The sequence below is a fragment of the Nicotiana tabacum genome, chromosome 20, assembly GCF_000715075.1.
Source record: "Nicotiana tabacum cultivar K326 chromosome 20, ASM71507v2, whole genome shotgun sequence".
NCBI lineage: Eukaryota > Viridiplantae > Streptophyta > Magnoliopsida > Solanales > Solanaceae > Nicotiana > Nicotiana tabacum.
The window spans coordinates 89200880-89216217 of record NC_134099.1 but is presented as its reverse complement, the minus strand read 5'-3'; the positions used below and the strand labels follow the sequence as shown (position 1 = coordinate 89216217).

Below are 15338 nucleotides of genomic sequence, written 5' to 3'. Positions count from 1 at the left end.
GTTTTTGGTTATTATTGTTTTTTGCAAAAGCAGGGCTGGACCGGATGAGGGTCGCCTACGTATCCCACATCCGGTGAGAATAAAACCCGCGTAGTTCGGTTAGTTTTGACGCCAAAGAAAAATATAAACACTTTGAAATAACTTTTCCCTTTTTTTCTTTTTGTTTTTCAAAAATTCCGGCAGAGCTTCGAGATATTTTGGACACCAGATTTTTTCAAAGGCGGGTAATTTCCTCTCATCTACCTCAATTTGATTTTTCTCAATTTTTCTTCCTTATTCTAGAAGTCGGTCAACATGCAATACGAATCAAATGAATGTATAATTAGCACGTAGAATGCATCAGGATGGTTTTTTATTTCGGGTACACTTGTTCTAGATGGACCTAACCCCCGTGTTGAGTCCCCAAAGTCAAATGCACGTGATGCAAACAAGCGTTCCTACTAGGGATCCATCTTTAGGCTATGTTATTCTAAGTTAATAACCTGGGTGTATTTGTTCTAGACCTGGCTTACTCGAGCGGACAGCTCGAGCCGAGGGGGTACAGCATACTGGGTTCTAAAATTGGGATATGACTCTAATAGAAAAGAAGTCACACGAAGTTCACACTTCCCAGATGATTTAGAAGATTCAGAGAGAAGAGGGTTTCGTAACAGTTTATATACAGTTCAAACAATATCAAAGAGGTAAAAAACGTCATTTAGCACATTAGGCTCAAACATATAAAAATCAGATAATAAATAAAGCCAACTATAATAGTTATTCTAAGCTCGAATTCTTGAACCCTGAACCAGAAGTTCCGGGTTCTTGGTCCCCAGTAGAGTCGCCCAAGCTGTCACACCTCCCTTTTCCACCCAAAAGGGGTATAGGGGAGTTTTTCCAATTAAAGTGACAAAATTGAAACGAGATTATTTATTCAAATTCAGAGTCGCCACTTGGGATAATTTATGGTGTCCCAAGTCACCAGTTTAAAATCCCGAATCGAGGAAGTTTGACTCTTATTTATAGTCTGCAAACACAGTAATCCGGGTAAGAAATTCTGTAAACCCGGGAAAAGGTGTTAGGCATTCCCGAGTTCCATGGTTTTAGCTCAGTCGCTCAACTGTTATTAATGGCCTAATTTATCTGATTAATTACACATTTTAAATCTACGTGCATTTTTCACTTTCTAACCGCTTTTAGTGTTTATGAATTTATTCACGATCGTCGTACACTTATTTATTTTAGAGCACATCGTAAACCACGCTACATGAAATGCACCCGTGGTTCGTGACATGCTTATTTTATTAAAAAATTGTTAGAAATTGTGGTCGGGTCACATAAAATGTACAGCAGGATTTGAAAATTACGTATAACAACTACGTCACGGAAACCGTACCCATAACTATGAAGATTTATTATAGCGCGCCTAAAGCAAACTAACGAATGTTCAGGGTTGTGTAGTTCTTAATGCGGTGATTGTGGGCAAGAAGGAGCCCGAGATTATGGAGTACTTTTACTAAATTTCAAGCTCATTCCTTTTTAAGCTTTTAAATTCATACATTTGACCAAGCCCAATTCTAAAACATGCATACCAATTAACCACTAATGGGCTTTGATCATACCACAATTCTCACTGCCCAACCATCACTTAACTCTACTCTAGCAAAGCAACCGTCCAAGTACACAAAGCATGGAGAATTAACTAATCAAGCCAACAAAATAGCCAGAATACATGAAGCAAACAAATGACGAAAGAAAGTAACTATTAAATAAGGTAAGGCGAAGAAAGTGAATTAAAACATGATGAGACCCACTTTAAGATTTTCTCTAAACCCATTCCTGTTATTTTATTTCTCAACCCCAAAGACCATGCTACAAGGAAAGGGGAGGAATGTGATTCATCACCAAATTTCGAACTACTTTCAACTAAAATAGAGCAATAACATGACAGAACACTTCACAAACATAAGAGCCCTTGCAATCCCTTAACTGTAACAAGAGTCATGAAGGAACACAAATATCAATAGCAACAAACTAGAATAAAATTGTGAACTAAAAGATCCAATAGCTACCATTAAGTCAATTCGATCATACTAACTATACATAAATGCTAAGGAAACAAATAAGAGAGTTGATTTAGTGATTGAACATAGAGCTTCTTTTCCTAAGAGTACACAAAACTTGGACCTCAGAATAGATCCATCAACTTTCCCCACATGAATCATTACCAACACATTAATCAATATCCAATTCGATGAGCAGACAAGGACGAGCTGTTTATACATTGTCTTCAACGAACTAAATTCTCACGCAAATCCAGTACATAAAATAAACTATTAAGCATTTGTTATTGAACAACCAACTAACCATTGAATAAAACAGCAAGCTTATCATTTTTAAGTAAGAGCTAAAAAAGAAAAGAAAGAAAAAGAGTTTAATAGCTTAAAAGAACATGAATGTTGAAATTTAACATGAGCAACTCCATTAATTTCAGCATGAATATATCTTCCATACAAGCATGTTCACGTTCCATTTGCCATTCATGATTCAAAAAGTACCTGGATACAACATGTAAACAGAATGAGAAAGGGTATCTCTAAGATCAGTAAAAGATAGCAGAAAACAGTTGAATCAGTAGCAAAATGTCAGCTCATATCTCAGCTCATGAACCCAGAAATTCAAAGAAAACCCCTTCCAAACTTTTGTAAATAGAAAGGAAATCAGAAAATTGGAAGCTGGATTTTTCAGAAGATTTTCAGGTCTCTTCTTCTCGTCCCCTCAATGAATGAGAAGGATTTTTTTATAGGCAATTCTAGGGAAGCCCTATCCTGATTTTAATTCACTATTTACCCTTCACACTTTGATATTTTACCTCCTAGACCCTAAAAATAACCGAGCTGTCTTTATTTTTTTGCATGCAAACCTCACCTTATCCTGACACCCCTGTATTTACTTCCCAAACTAGTACCAAACTGCGCCATCTGACCCAAAACTCAAGCCCAAACCAATGGGCTTTCTACTTCCCAAGCCAGTAACACACATGATTTCAAACCAGTGGGCTATAACACACATTATTTCAAATGAAGATCAAATGACAAACATGTAAATTTTAAATGCCAAAATGATTGAACTAGATATGATGCTAAAGAACTATAAGTTCAGCTCATTAATTAATGAAACAGAAAAGCCTAATCAGAACAAAAATTAAATGAAAATGCACAACGGAAGAAAACAAAATTTTAACAGTGGTTAAAAGAACACTATTTTTTAAATTATTTTATGAAAACACAATGTTAGAACAAACACAATCAACAAGACAAGATAGAAGGGATAAGAGAATACCCAAGAAAAAGGATGGACTGAAGTAAAACTCTGAAGACTTGGAGTGAACAACAACCATCGTCAATTGATTGTTCTTTTCAAGAAAACTCCATTGACGTAAGTTCTAGGTCACAATGACTAGCTATGAGCAAAGGAATCAGAAAGGGGGGAAAACAAATTAGGTTTATTTTGCTGGACTTTTAGATCCGAAATTAGAAGGATTTGGTGGGGATTTAGGGGAAACTAGTGGTGGATTTGGAAAGAGGGGGGAATGGTGATTACATGGTGACAATTAGGGCGAGTTTGGAACGCCACCGCCGCCGTGAGACGATTTCCGGCGGGCAGCGGCTGGTGGTGAGGGAATAGAGATTGAGGATGGCTAGGGTTTGCAACTTTGGAGAGATGGAGGGGAAATGGGGAGGGGTCTCTAGGTTTAGGGGTATGGTTAGGACAATTATATGTAAAGGGGTAGGCTAGTTCCAGTCCGTTAGATCAAGGGTGATCAATGGCTGGGATTGATTGTTACTGAAACGACGCCGTTTTGGTTAATTTATGGGTGCTGGACTGGGCAGGTGTTGGGCTGGTTGATTATTGGGGGAAATTTTGGGCTTTGAAACAGGTTTGGCCCAATTCGAGTTCAAACATGCCTTCTTTCTTTTCTCTTCCTTGAATTGATTTAATTCTTTTAATTTCATTTTTTTAAATATTAATGAACTTAATTAAACCTAAATTAAATCCTATACAAGACCTAATAATAAAATTGACTTAATTATCTAATTCTAACACTAAAATAATTAATTGATTTAGAATTAATGCAAGAAATGTACTAATTTATAAAACTGAAGCTAAAATGTGGAATAATCTATATTTTTTTTGTTTATTAATGAAATTAATTAACAACTAAATTAAAAATGCAACTATGAACCCTAGAATGCATGAGACTTAAATGTATATTTTTCGGGTATTTTCTATGCTTTTAATACATACAAAAAATGCAACAGAAATGCAAACAATTAAACAAATATTCCTAAAATTTTATAAAAAAATTAAAATGAACTACAAAAATCTATTGTGTGATTTTTGTAGGAGCATTTTGATCGAGGAAAAAATCATGTGCTCACGCGAGGTAGAGGCATTAATGGTGGAGGTCAGACCGCTAGAGGTGGAGGCCAACAAGACAGGGCCCGTCCTCGAGATGTAGTTTAGAGTGGTGGACCCAAGCCCCGATGCTATGCTATTCCAGCCAGACTTGAGGTTGAGTCATCTGACGCGGTTATCATAGGTACCTGTTTCAGTTTGTAGTAGAGATGCCTCAGTTCTATTTGATCCGGGTTTTACTTATTCATATGTGTCATCCTATTTTGCTCCCTATTTGGCTGTGTCTCGTGATTCTTTGAGCTCTACAGTGTATGTGTCCAAACCTGTGGGAGATTTTAGTATTGTAGATCATGTTTATCATTCATGTGTGTTTGTCATTGGAGGTCTTGAGACCAGCGCAGATCTTTTGCTTCTCGATATGGTTTATTTTTACGTTATATTGGGTATGGATTGGCTATAACCTTACCATGCTATATTGGACTGTCACGCCAAGACAGTGACCTTAGCCTTGCCAGGTTTGCCTCGATTATAGTGGAGGGGGACTCCTGGTCATTTCTCCAGTAGGGTTATCTCTTATATGAAGGATCAGTATATGGTCGAGAAGGGGTGTTTAGCTTATTTGGCTTATGTTCATGATTCTAGTCAAGAGATTCCTTCCATGGATTATGTACCAGTTGTTTTTGAGTTTTCAGAGGTATTTCTTGCAGACTTGCCGGGGATGCCACCTGACAGGGATATTGACTTTTGTATTGATTTGGCTCCGGGCACTCAACCCATTTCTATTCCGCCATACTGTATGGCCCCACCAGAGTTGATGGAATTGAAGGATCAGTTGCAAGATTTGCCTTATAAGGGCTTTATTAGACCTAGCATCTCGCCCTGGGGTGCAATGGTGTTGTTTGTAAAGAAGAAGGATAGATCGATGAGGATGTGCATAGATTATCGGCAGTTCAACAAGGTCACCATCAAGAACAAGTATCCATTTCCGAGGATTGATGACTTATTTGATCAGCTTTAGGGTGCCAAAGTATTTTCGAAGATTGATTTGAGATCTGGCTACCATCAACTGAGGATTAGGGCATCCAATGTCGCTAAGACAACTTTTTGGACTCGGTATGGGCATTATGAGTTTTTAGTGATGTTATTTGGGCTGAGAAATGCCCAACATCGTTCATGGATTTGATGAACCAAGTGTTCAAGCCTTATCTGGATTCCTTTGTGATTGTCTTCATTGATGATAGTTTGATATACTCCCATAGTCGAGGGGAGCATGAGTAGCATATTTGGTTGAGTTTTGTTGATTTCTTGGGTCATGTTGTATCGGCAGAGGGTATTCAGGTGGATCTAAAGAAGATTGAGGCAGTCAAGAACTGGCCAAGACGCACGTCAGCTACAGAGATCTGTAGTTTCTTAGGATCGGAAGGCTATTACCGTCGGTTTGTAGAGGGATTTTCATCTATAGCAGCCCCGATGACCGGGTTGACCCAGAAGGGTGCCCCGTTCACATGGTCACACAAGTGTGAGGCAAGTTTTAAGAAGCTCAAGACTGCTTTGACTGCGGTGCTAATGTTAGTGTTGCCCACATGTTCAGGACCTTATACCATATATTCTAATGCATCTTGTATTGGACTTGGTGCAGTATTGATGTAGGGTGGCAAGGTTATTGCATATGCTTCGCGATAGCTGAAGATTCATGAGAAGAATAACCTAGTTCATGACTTAGATTTGGCAGCCATTGTTCACACGTTGAAGGTTTGGAGGCACTATCTATATGGCGTGTCATGTGAGGTGTTCACGGATCATAAGAGTTTGCAGTATTTTTTCAAACAAAAGGAGCACAATTTGAGATAGAGGAGGTGGTTGGAGCTATTAAAAGATTATGATATCACCATCTTGTATCATCCCGAGAAGGCCAGTGTGGTGGCTGATACTTTGAGTAGGAAGTCAACCAGTATGGACAACCTTGCTTATATTCCAGTCGGTGAGAGACCACTTGCATTAGATGTTCAGGCTTTGGCTAATCAGTTTGTGAGGTTGGATATTTCTGAGCCTAGTCGTGTTTTGGATTGCATAGTCGCTCGATCTTCTTTCTTTGAGCGTATCAGGGAGCGACAGTATGATGATCCTCATTCGATTGTCTTTAGGGACATAGTGCGGTACGGAGATGCCAAGCATGTTATAGTGGGAGATGATGGAGTTATGAGGATGTAGGGTCGTGTTTGTGTGCATAATGCGGATGGGCTTCGTGAGTTGATTCTAGAGAAGGCCCATAGTTTCCGGTATTTTATTAATCCGGGTGCCTCCAAGATGTATCAGAACTTGCGAAAACATTATTAGTGGAGGAGGATGAAGAAGGATATAGTTGCACATGTAGCTCGGTGTTTGAATTGTCAGCAAGTAAAGTACAAGCATCAGAGGCCTGGTGGTTTGTTTTAGAGGATTGAGATTCCCGAGTGGAAGTGGGAACGTATCACTATGGATTTTATTGTTGGACTCCCACGGACTCAGAGGAAGATTGATGCAGTTTGGGTCATTGTGAACAGATTGACCAAGTCAGCGCATTTCATTCCAGTGGCATTTTCCTATTTTTCAGAGCGGCTGGTAGAGATTTGTCTTCACAGTGTGCCAGTGTATATCATTTCTGATCGAGGTACGCAGTTCACCTCGCATTTATGGAGGGAAATACAGTGTGAGTTGGGTACATATGTCGAACTGAGCATATATTTCACCCTTAGACGGACAGTTAGTCTGAGCATACTAATGTGCCAGAGAATTTCGGCACATTTCAATGCAAATTGCTTAGGTTTTAGCTTGTTTTGAATGCAATTATAGCCTATACTTATGTATTTTTAGTGTGTTTGCAGTACATGAGGTTTAAGGACCCAAGAGCATGGAAATAAAAGCAAAAAGCCACGAAAAGACAAGAAAAGAGCAAAATGCAGCACAAATGTGGAAATGCGGTGAAAGATGCGATCACAAATCCTACATAAGAGCCGCATAATGTGCAAAGGATCGCAAACCAAAACAAAATGTTGGCCAAAATCCAGTGCAAGAAATGCGGACCAGAATGTGATCGCATAACAGGTTTGCGGACCGCATAATGGACCGCCAACTCATGGAGAGAAATGTTGATGGTGGAAAATGCGACGCAGAATGCAATCGCATATCTGGAATGCAGACTGCAAATCCACAATGCGATGACGGCCTGGAAAGTAGGGTTCTGAAGTGCGATGGGCATAAAGAGAATGCGGACTGCATGTCTGTTATGCGACGGAAATGCGGTAGCATATTTGACATGAAAGGGGCATTTTTGTCCGTTTTCTGTCCCGAATTTTGGCCCTCTATAAATAGATTTATTGTGATTTTGTGGGAGCATCTTGTCAGATTTTGGGAGCTATTGTCCAAGGCCTTATTATTCCTCTCTTTTGGAAGATTTTGAAGGAAGAATCTTGCACTTTGTAAGCTTTAGGGTATTCAATATTTTCATCCTTTTGTATTGTAGTATGTGTAGCTAATTCTAAATACTAAGGTTGTGGACCCTAAATGGGTGTTATGTTAATGGGTGTTTAACATTGAAGATATATATAATGGTTGGTTGATATTTATTGACTTCTCATTCTTCATTTATTGTTGATGGTTGCAAACATTAACAAATGCCACTAAATTCTTGCTTTGCTTGGGAAAGTGGGTTAGAATTTGGTAGAAGTAAATATCAAAGACTCAAGGCTTTACACCTTATTTAATGGAATCTCTTAGGAATAAGTGTGTTTTATTTGGCATATATTGATTGTTTTTAATTGCAACTCTTTTATATTTTGAAAAATCATAAAGAGGAAATACTACCCAACTATTGAAAAATACTGGGTAGTCATTTAGACATTATTTTCATATCAAAAGGACTTTCCATTAAGAATATATCATATTAACACCGATAGCATTACACTTCAGTAAAGGGGGCACAACCTTGGTTTTGTCTAATCAAATTATTTACATTCTCAACATTACAATTAGTCATTACTACAAACCAAAATCATTCCATACTCTTGTTACCATTAACTAAATAGAATGACGACTTTAGTTAAGTAACACACTATTTGAGTAACCTTTTCACACCTATTCCCTGTGGGCTTCGACACCAACCTTGTTGGGTTATTATATTTGACACCGACCGTCGTACACTATTTATTAAAGTGTAATTTGAGCATATCAAATTTTGGCGCCGTTGCCAGGGAAAACGGTTTTGAAATTACTAATTAGTGTGTGCTTTGCTTTACGTCTTATTCTATTCCATCACGCTTTGCTTGTTTTGCTTGCTGTTGATAGGAAATCATGGCCGAATATGAAGAAGAAATGGAGGCGGAAATAGAAGAAAATCATTTTGTGGACATAGAGGAGTACATTGAGGATACAAATGCTATTGTACCTCCAGTCGTTAGCGCTGAAACATTCAAGGTGGAACATGGTTTAATCCTTATGCTCAAAGTAGAGGGGTTTTTCAAGAATTCTACTGATGATGATCCAACACAACATCTTAGAAACTTCTTGGGCGTATGTGCGATGCACAAGCAAAACAACTTTACTGATGATGCCCTATGGTTGAGGTGCTTCAAGTACTCACTAGCTGGAGACGCGAGGAATGACTTCAGAATTTGCCACCAAACTCTATTCATTCTTGGCCCGAACTTGTCCGAGTATTCTTAGCTAAATGGTTCCCGCAAAAGTAAGAAATCTAAGATCCGGGATAAAATATTCTTTTTCAAGCAAGTACCGGGAGAACATATACATGAGGCGTGGGATCAGTTCAAAGTATATTTGGTTCGGTCTCCCAATCATGGTTTTCCGGATTGTATCTTGTTGGAAAAATTCTACATGGACTTAGATCCGATGAACCAATCTATAGCCAAGAATGCAGCTGATGGATCTTTTATGGACAAGACATTCACAAGGGTCACACAGATCCTTGACAAAATGGCACAACATAATCAAGCTTGGCACTCTGAAGATACCACAGGTGGAATTTCATATGGTTCTCCTTCCTTGACCAACATAATTAAGTAGAATCAAGAGAGAGATCAAGTAATCGCAGGGCTTGCCACAAACGTTAATGTGTTGACAAAAATGTTCCCGGAAAGTCAAATAAAAAAGGTGAATGTGGTGGAGGATGTGCAAGCTATATCAAATGAAGATTTTGAGGAAGCAAGATACATCAACAGTCCTCAAGGAGGGTATCAAAGACAACAATACCAAGGTCAAGGACAACAAAATCAATGGAGGTCAAACCCGCAAGGGCAAGGAAACCAACAATGACGAAATGACCAAGGTGGCTCAAATCAAGGAAATTGGAACAACAACAACTTCTCAAACCGGAGTTCAAACCCTTACATTTCTCCAAAAGGTCAATATTCAAATTAAGGTTCCTCAAGTGAGTCTAAGTTGGAAGGTATGCTTGAACGGGTATTGCAAAATCAAGAAAAGTTTGACACTACTATGAGGAACATGGCCGAGCTTGTTGGCTCTCACACTACATCCATTCAAAATTGGAGATGCAAATGAGAGACCTCTCTAGGGAACAAAATCTAAAGCAAAAGGGAACACTCCCTAGTGATACAAATGCGAACCCAAGGGGTAGTGGGAGTGGCCCAACTTCTCATGTCATGGCAATTACTACTCGGAGTGGGAAGGTACTACAAGGAGAGGGTGAACAAGTGGTTGAAGTAGAAGAGTCCGAAGAAAGGGTTGAGGTTGAAGAGCCAAGTGTTGTCGAATTTGAGAAAATGCAGGAAGCTTTGCAAGTACAACAAGAGAACCGAGAAGAGGTAAAGGAAAAGGTAAAAGAGACATTAAAAACTCCTCCGCCTATTCCTAGACCTCCTCCTCCATTCCCTCAAAGACTCGCCAGGAAGGTTGATGATAGCAAACTCGAAAAGTTCTACAACATTCTCAAGCAATTATCGGTGAATATTCCATTTGGGGAAGCATTTCAAGAGATGTCGGGTTTTGCTAAGTATTTGAAAGATTTGATCACCAAGAAGAAAACCACTAAAAATGAAGTGGTAAATGTGACTCACCGGGTTACTTCCATCATTGCAACATCCACCGTTCAAAAGAAAGAAGACCCGGGAGCTTTCACCATTCCTTGTACCATCGGGGCACATGATTTTGCAAGAGCCCTTTGTAATAATGGAGCTAGCATCAACTTGATGCCTCTTGCCATTTACAAGAAAGAAGGATTAGGTATGCCAAGGCCCACAAGTATGAGATTGCAAATGGGCGATCATTCCATCAAACGACCGGTGGGAATTGTTGATGATGTTCTTGTGAAGGTGGGAAAATTTCATTTACCTGCCGACTTCGTAATCCTTGATTGTGTGGTTGACAAAAAGATCCCTATCATCTTGGGGAGACCATTCCTTGCCACTGGAAGAGCACTAATGGTTTCAGAATGGAATGAGATCAAATTCCATGTGAATGATGAAGAGGTTATATTCCAAGCAAGCAAGGGTATGAAACTACCGCATGAGTGTGAAAGCATCTCGGTGATCGATATTGTTGATGAAGTAGAGGATGCAGTTGAAATGAAAATGGAAGAACAATGCCTCGGCGAGGCATTGACGGCTATTTTGGTGAACTTTGATGGTGAAGATATGGAGGGGTACATGGAATCGGTAAATGCATTGGAGGGGCTTGGGTCCTACACTTATGCTCCGGCAAAGCTCTCTCTCAACTTGGAGAATAGAGCCACTCCTCCCACAAAGCCTTCTATTATTGAACCACCACAACTAGAGCTCAAACCACTTCCACCACACTTGAGGTATGAATTTCTTGGCTCAAATGATACTTTACCGGTAATTGTTTCTTCTCTGTTGAATGATTTGCAGGTAGAACAATTGTTGGAAGTCTTGAAGGAGCATAGGCAAGCCATTAGATAGACAATTGCGGACATCCGAGGGATTCTCGTGGGAATTTGCAAACACAAAATCCAATTGGAAAGCGAGAGGAAACCAAGTGTGGAACATCAACGACGGTTGAACCCGTCAATGCAAGAGGTGGTAAAGAAACAAATCATCAAATGGTTGGATGTCGGGGTAGTCTACCCTATTGCCGATAGTTCTTGGGTGAGCCCGGTACAATGTGTGCCAAAAAAGGGAGGCATGACCGTAATTGAAAATGAGAAAAATGAGCTCATCCCAACAAGAACGGTGACCGGTTGGAGGGTGTGTATGGATTATCGGAAGCTCAACAATGCTACATGTAAAAACCATTTCCCTATGCCTTTTATTGATCAAATGCTTGATCGGCTAGCGGGAAGGTCATTCTATTGTTTCCTTGATGGATATTCTGGCTACAACCAAATTAACATAGCATTGGAGGATCAAGAGAAGGCGACATTCACTTTCCCCTATGGAACTTTTGCCTTTAGCCGGATGTCGTTTGGTTTATGCAACGCTCTGACTACTTTTCAAAGATACATGATGTCCATTTTCTCCGACATAGTGGAGGATTTTCTAGAAGTTTTCATGGATGACTTCTTGGTAGTAGGTGACTCTTTTGAGCATTGTCTTAACAATCTTAGACAAGTGCTTAAGAGATGTGAGGAGACCAACCTTGTGCTTAATTGGGAGAATGCCATTTCATGGTGGATGAAGGCATTGTGTTGGGGCATAAAATTTCAAAACATGGCATAGAGGTTCACCGGGCAAAGATTGAGATTATTTACAAGCTTCCTCCACCTATTTCCGTTAAAGGTGTTTGAAGTTTCTTAGGGCATGCCATATTCTATAGGCGTTTCATCAAGGATTTTTCTAAGATTGCAAATCCTATGTGCAAACTCCTTGAGAAAGATGCCAAATTTATGTTTGATGAGAAATGCCTCAAAGCCTTTGAGGAATTGAGGCAAAGGCTCACAACGACACCTATTATTGTCACACCCGATTGGTCTCTTCCTTTCGAGCTCATGTGTGACGCCAGTGGTATCGCTATTGGAGTAATGCTTGGCCAACGTCACAACAAGGTTCTCCACCCGGTCTATTATGCAAGCAAAACACTCAATGGAGTACAAATGAATTACACGGTAACTGAGCAAGAACTTCTTGCCATTGTCTATGCCTTTGAGAAGTTCTGGACTTATTTGTTGGGATCCAAGGTGATAGTGTACACAGATCATGCTGCTCTTCGCTATCTCATGGAAAAGAAGGATGCAAATCCTCGGTTGATTCGATGGGTCTTGTTGTTGCAAGAATTTGAATTCGAGGTCAAGGATCACAAGGGAACTCAAAATCAAGTGGCGGATAATTTATCAAGGCTTGAAGAGGCAGGGAGACCAAAGGGAGATCTTGAAATCATTAATGCATTCCCGGATGAACAAATATTGGCACTATCTAGCATTTTTACTCCTTGGTATGCCGATATTGCTAACTATTTGGTTAGTGACCTTATTCCGGACGGATTGGAATCCTATCAAAAGAAGAAGTTCTTGAGAGACTACCGGCAATAATATTGGGAGGAACCATTCTTGTTCCGTGTTTGTGCTGACAATATTATCAGAAGGTGCATTCCAGAAGAAGAGATTATGCTAATTCTAAAGGCATGCCATGACTCACCGGTTGGGGGTCATCATGGAAAAAATCGAACGGCTGCTAAGGTGCTTGAATGTGGTTACTATTGGCCTTCAATCTATCATGACACCAATTAAATGGTCAGGGCTTGTGACCAATGTCAAAGTCAAGGATCAATCTCCAAGAGGCATGAAATACCAATGCACTTTGTGATGGAGATAAAAATCTTCGACGTGTGGGGAATTGATTTTATGGGTCCCTTTGTGAGCTCTTGTGGGATGAAATATATCTTGGTACCTGTGGACTATGTGTCCAAATGGGTTGAAGCAATTTCCTTATCAAACAACGAGGCGAGAAGTGTGACCACATTCTTGAAGAAGAACATATTCACTCGGTTTGGCACTCCTAGAGCCATTCTTAGTGATGGTGGGTCTCATTTTTGTAACAAGGCTTTCACGGGGCTGTTAGAGAAGTATGGTGTCAAGCACAAGGTGGCCACACCTTATCATCCCCAATCTAGTGGTCAAGTTAAGGTTTCCAACCGGGAGATCAAAAGCATTCTAGCAAAGACTATTAATGCAAACAGGACCGATTGGTCAAGGAAGCTAGATGACGCATTGTGGGCATACCACATGGCGTACAAGACTCCTATTGGTACTTCTCCTTATCGGTTAGACTTTGGAAAAGCTTGTCATCTACCGGTGGAACTGGGAGCACAAGGCCATGTGGGCTCTGAAGAGGTTGAACTTGGATTGGACTGAAGCTACGAATTTGAGGTTAACACAACTCAATGAAATGGAGGAATTCCATTTCCATGCTTATGAAAGTGCAGCTATGTATAAAGAAAGGATGAAGTTCGTCCATGACAAGAAGATCTTTAAAAAAGAGTTCAAGTCGGGTGACTTGGTTTTGCTCTTTAATTCAAGGCTAAAATTGTTTCCGGGCAAGCTCAAATCAAAATGGTTCGGTCCATTCAAAGTGATAAATGTCTCTCCTTTTGGAGCTGTGGAACTAGCATCGGAAGATAGGCTCCGGACATTCAAAGTCAATGGCCAACGAATCAAGAACTACTTGGGCACAGATGGATAAAAACATTTAGTGGAATAGTGGGCTCTCCAAGATGGTCCATGCCCGACAAATGAGTGAACAGAAACCCCCACTTTGTCGTGCTGCGACGTTAAATCAAGCGCTTCATGGGAGGCAACCCATGTGTGGTAACACCCTTTTTGTTCTTTACATTTTTAATTTTTGTTAGATAGATTTACTTGAACAATTTAAAGTGTGTGTTAGAGTGTAGGGGATTCAAAAGATCATAACACTGGGTAGGAATGCATAAGAAAGGGAAGAAAAATCACCGTGTAAAGTTTGCTGCAAATATGCGGTCGCATTTTCGCTATGCAGACTGCATTTTGGTCGCAAACCAACAGTGTGTTTGGCTAAAATGGAGGAACAAAATGCGACGAATTGGTGCACTTTGCGAACTGCATTTTCACTATGTGATCGCATAGTGCACCGCATTCTTGGTCCTTCAACAACTTACCTGAACACACCGCATAACACTTATGCGATCGCATAGTGTGTTATGCGGTGACTTATCCACTGCAAAATTCGTCAGGTATGTCTTCGCATACTTTCATCTCTCACACATTCAAAACAAAACAAAAAAAAATATTCTCTTTTATAGTAAGAAACAAAGCAAAAAAGAACGAAAAAAGGGGGGCAAACAAAGACTGAAAAGGAAAGGACAAAACCACTTGAGAATTCATCTCCCTAGTATGCTTGATCATCTTCACCGGTATGTTTCCTTGCCCTAAGTTTTTATTTTCAATATTCACATTTATCTCTCCTGTGTTTCTTTTCTATTTCCGTTCTTTGTTTTTGATTGTGTTTGGTAAGTAGTTGTTTGGCCACATTGTGATAATCTCTTGGGAAGGAAACATGTTTGGGGTGCTGGGTAGAAAGAAATAGGACCACCATTGTTGAGGGTAGGATTAACTCATTTGGGAACGATCGCATTTGCGGTTCGCAAATTCAAAATGCGGTCCGCATTTCTGCCGCATAACGAACCCTAGATTGGCTAAGAAAGATGATAAAATGTGGCGAGTTTGCGATCACATAGTTTATATGAGGACCGTAAACTCACCGCATATTGACATAGTGCACCCAGTTTCACAACATGAGTTTTGCGGCCATTTTATCGCATTTCCTACTTTATGGTGGAATTTGCGATCGCATTTCATGATTTGGTTTTCTGTGGAATCAGGTTTGCGATGGTTATGCGGTCCGCATAGTGGTTATGCGATCTCATAACCCATCGCAAACTTGGATCATATCAAGAGCTTGCAAGTTTGCGACAAGTTTGCTGTCCGCATAGTGGTTTTGCGA

The 15338-nt window shown here is 40.0% G+C and overlaps 1 protein-coding gene and 1 long non-coding RNA gene across 2 annotated transcripts; one reads left to right on the top strand and one right to left on the bottom strand.

Annotated features, from left to right (window-relative positions):
* Nucleotides 1-2200: 2200 nt before the first annotated feature.
* LOC107831609 (uncharacterized) lies at nucleotides 2201-3730 on the bottom strand. The gene is made up of 2 exons (XR_001658405.2): nucleotides 3322-3730; nucleotides 2201-2537 (listed from the first exon to the last, which is right to left on the bottom strand). It is a non-coding gene; the product is annotated as an uncharacterized LOC107831609 (long non-coding RNA).
* An 8622-nt stretch (nucleotides 3731-12352) lies between these two features.
* Nucleotides 12353-13714, top strand: LOC142174453 (uncharacterized). Its single transcript, XM_075240249.1, has 2 exons — nucleotides 12353-12820; nucleotides 13403-13714. Exons 1-2 carry the CDS (start codon nucleotides 12353-12355, stop codon nucleotides 13712-13714), a joined length of 780 nt encoding a protein of 259 aa, XP_075096350.1.
* The last annotated feature ends 1624 nt before the right edge of the window (nucleotides 13715-15338 follow it).

Bases quoted from the DNA above. Each gene is read 5' to 3' on its own strand.
- LOC142174453 (XM_075240249.1), top strand. From the start codon at position 12,353: ATGTGTGACGCCAGTGGTATCGCTATTGGAGTAATGCTTGGCCAACGT. The intron at 12,821-13,402 runs GTTAGTGACCTT...TTTTGTAACAAG, and splicing joins CCGATATTGCTAACTATTTG to GCTTTCACGGGGCTGTTAGA.